The sequence below is a fragment of the Lygodium microphyllum genome, chromosome 2 (assembly GCF_053477565.2).
Source record: "Lygodium microphyllum isolate KBCC chromosome 2, Lygodium_microphyllum_v1.1.10, whole genome shotgun sequence".
NCBI lineage: Eukaryota > Viridiplantae > Streptophyta > Polypodiopsida > Schizaeales > Lygodiaceae > Lygodium > Lygodium microphyllum.
Genome location: NC_141136.1, coordinates 52,733,886 through 52,737,773, shown reverse-complemented (window position 1 = coordinate 52,737,773; position 3,888 = coordinate 52,733,886). Strand labels below are relative to the sequence as shown.

The 3,888-nt window shown below is 42.4% G+C and overlaps 1 protein-coding gene across 1 annotated transcript; it reads left to right on the top strand.

The window, feature by feature from the left end:
- The first annotated feature begins 345 nt into the window (after positions 1-345).
- LOC148039736 (pentatricopeptide repeat-containing protein At3g03580-like) lies at positions 346-2,523 on the top strand. Its single transcript, XM_087662238.1, has one exon. It carries the CDS (start codon positions 346-348, stop codon positions 2,521-2,523), a length of 2,178 nt encoding a protein of 725 aa, XP_087518364.1.
- The last annotated feature ends 1,365 nt before the right edge of the window (positions 2,524-3,888 follow it).

Sequence of the window (3,888 nt, the reverse complement as noted above, 5' to 3'; positions counted from 1 at the left end):
ATGCGATTTTAACTTTTTAATTTACTTTTTCAACTTTCTAACTTAGCTTGTCTAGAACGGCCATGATTGCAGGCGTCATCGAGACGAGGTTAAGATGTTGCCATGGCTTCACTCTCTGGAGCTCCTAAACGAATACGATTTTGGATACCTATCACATTGCTCGCTTCACATAACAGCAGCTTTGGAGCCGCACATCTACTTTCGCTCCGAATTTTCTCGTACGCCATGGAAGAGCGAATCAGACAAGAACTTGGTTATGGATAGCATTTTTAAAGTCATTTCATCTGTGTGTCCCTAGGGCAGGTGCAATTAATTGCCTTGGCTCCATGCCAGAACTCCAGCACCATGGTGAACCTGAGCAGGACACGAGAGTTTCCTTCTATGGAATTTCTTGTGTGCATGCTGCAGGAGTGCCGCAGAAGGAAAAATCTGGAATATGCCAGAGAAATTCATGCAGAAATCTGCAGTACTGGCTTGGAAGATCATGTAGTCTTGGGCAATTACATTGTACCTCTGTTGGTTGATTGTGGAAGCGTTCCAGCTGCTGAAAAGGTTTTCATTTCATTGGTCTATCGGAGCGAACATTCTTGGACTTCGCTAATTCTTGGGCACACTAGCAATGGCCATTTGCAATGCGCTCTTTGTTTGTACAAGAGAATGTGTGAAGATAGCGTTAGCCCTAGTAGGTACACCTTTGTGGCATTATTGAAAATTTGTGCAATGTCAAAAGATATCAAAATCGGTCAAGAGATTCATGGTGAAATGATCCAGAAAGGTTTGGAAAAGGACCTGTATGCTGGAAGTACATTGATTGACATGTATTTTAAGTGTAGTCTACTGATTGAGGCACAGGCAGTTTTTAATATACTCCCAGTTCATGATGTGGTTTCATGGACTGCACTGATTTCAGGATATGCTGACCATGGGGCTGCTGATGAAGCAGTGAAATGTTTTGAATCTATGATAACTAAGGGATGTTCCCCGGATATATACATGTTTGCTTGTCTGTTAAAAGCTTGTAGTAGCATGGACGCATTTGATAAGGGTCAATCCATTTATAAGGAAGTCGTTGAAAGGGGACTTGAAAGAGATCTTTCTACTGGCAGTGCTTTGGTTCATATGTTTGTCAAATGTGGTGCAATTTCAGAGGCTCGGGAAATCTTTGATAAGTTGCCAGTCCAGGATGTTGTCCTGTGGACTGCATTGATTGCAGGATATACTGAACATGGGCTAGTTGATGAAGCAGTAGTGTGCTATGACCTGATGAAGCTGAAGGGATTTTCCCCTGACAATTTCACATATGCTTGTACTTTGAAAGCTTGTGCTAGCACAAAATTGATGGACAAGGGCAGGGAAATACATCAGGAGATCATACAAGAAGGGTTTGAGACAGATTCAGTTGTGGGAAGCACATTATTAATCATGTATGCTGCATGTGGATCATTTTCAGAGTGTCAGGATGTCTTTTTTGACTTGCCAGCTCGAGATACCATTATATGGAATGCACTGATTGCAGGTTATACTGAACTTGGCCTTGTTCAAGAAGCAACTGACTTTTTTTATGAGATGCAGCTTGAAAGCATATCCCCAGATGCTTCTACATTAGCCCACGTTATAAAATCATGTGGAAACTCAGGTAAAGTTGATAAAAGCTATGCATTACATATGGAGGTGGTGCAAAGGGGATTTGAAAGAGATGTTTTAATTCATACCTGTCTTGTTGGCGTGTATGCCAAATTTGGATTGCTTGCTGAGGCACAGAAAGTTTTTGATAAAGTAGCGGTCTCTGGTACTGCTTCATTGACTGCATTAATTGCTGGATATGCTGAACATGGACCTGCTGAAGAAGCATTGATATGTTTAGAGCAGAAGCAAAAGCAGGGAAATTCCTTGGATGGCTCAACCCTTGCTTGTGCAATTAAAGCCTGTGGCTCTATTGGACACATTCGAAAAGGCCAAGAATTACACAGTGAAATTTTTCTGAAGGGTCTTGAAAATGATGGTTTTCTTGGCACTTCGTTAGTATACATGTACACAAAATGTTGCTGCCCATCAGAGGCACATTATACTTTTAATAAGCTGCCAGTTCAAGATGTTGTGGCATGGACTGCTTTGATGAGTGGATATGGCTTGAATCATGAAGGGAATGTTGCTATGGAATATTTTGAAAACATGCAAAAACATGGTGTGAGACCAAATAAGGTTACATTCACCTGCCTTCTTACTGCATGTAACCATGCCAACCTGGTTGTTCAGGGTCAAGAATTGTTCAAAATGATGGTGCAAGACTTTGACATAGTACCCACAGTTGATCACTATATTTTTATGATTGATCTTCTTGCACGGACTGGTCGTTTGTGTGAGGCAGAGAAGTTTGTTGAAAGCATGCCATGTTTACCCCGTGCAGAAGTGTGGAGAGCTTTGCTTAATGCATGCAAAATGTATGGGGAATCTGAAATAGGATTTAGATGTTTCCAACAGCTTGCTCAGATGGATGAGGAGCTGGCTATATCAATTGTCTGATAGATTACATTTATGATGGTGCTGGATGATGGCATGTATGTGTACAGGGTGGAGCGGCTAAGTGAAGAAAAACCTAGATGGAAATTAAACACTTGCACACAGCACAACCTGGAGTGCATTCAAACAGTCTTGCAAGAGTGTGTGGTGTGAGAACAAAAAACTACACTCTCTGAAGTGGAAGTGTGTATAAGAGGGTGTCTCTGTACAGGCATGGTGGAGCTAAAAATGGCATGAGACTAGCCAAGCGCTGAAACAAAAAGCCTCACCAAATAAGAGGCCCTAATGGCCAGGAAGACACTTCCATGTCCAGCCAAAATCTGGGAATGGTTAAGTTTCAAAAACGCCCTCTCAGCTCCACAATGGTGAGCGCCTGCAGCCAATCTGGATGACCAACCATTGCAGGGGTCTACTGATGACCGGTCCAAGGTTCCAGTTGATCTCTCAGCTTCAGTATTACCTCTGACTTGCTGATGAGGCCTCATCCAGAGATGTGAGGACTCAAAATTCATCCTCCTCCTACAGGCTTCCTGATAGGAACATGGTGGCGTATGGTAAAACTAGAAGGTTCACAAGTCCAGGTGCACCAATTGGGGTTGTAACTGTTGCCGTTGCCCTCAGTCTCTAATGGTTTGAAAGGCTTGACATAATCTAAAGAAGAATGAAGACCTTGCTTGACATTCTGGCACTTAGCCTTGTCATAGTGCTTCTTCTTGGTGGACTTCGTAGTGACTTTCCTATCGTGATACCAACATGTGACCTTGGACATTTCAGCCTTCTTCATGTTACCTGCTAGTGGTTGAAGTATTTTTGTACTACTCTACAATTCCCTAACTTGAATTGGATAGGCTTCCCCCAATGTCTTTTTTAAGAGTGAGTCACTGTAAGACCAGATAACCTAGTCAACAATGTCAACAAGCTTTGTATTATTGTTAAAGAGTCAATGGTTGTGCATGATGTCCTTATCCCTTTCATGGTTGATGACCTTGGCAAGGGTCTTCTTACATTGAATCTATAGGAATTTTCAGGCCATGATCAGGCTAAACCTGATCATCTCTCCTCACAATCTGCCTCAGCCTCTAGGCAAACTCGTGCCTCACTGGAACAATTCTTGTCTTCCGCAAGAATGACTCTCCACCTGCGGCAAGGGCATTTTGGGATGCAAAGCTTCAATTACCCGCCTTCAACAGTGCATTGAGACTTACAAGCAACCAATCGACTCTTGATCTTTGCTTTTATTAAGATGTGGTTTGATCCATTCATCTCACATTAGTATATAAAGCTGATGGGGAATAAGGAAGAGGCCGTGACCTTAGCCATATGCCAAGAATGAAGGCAATGAAAAACCACCCTTTAACTAGTGGTTAA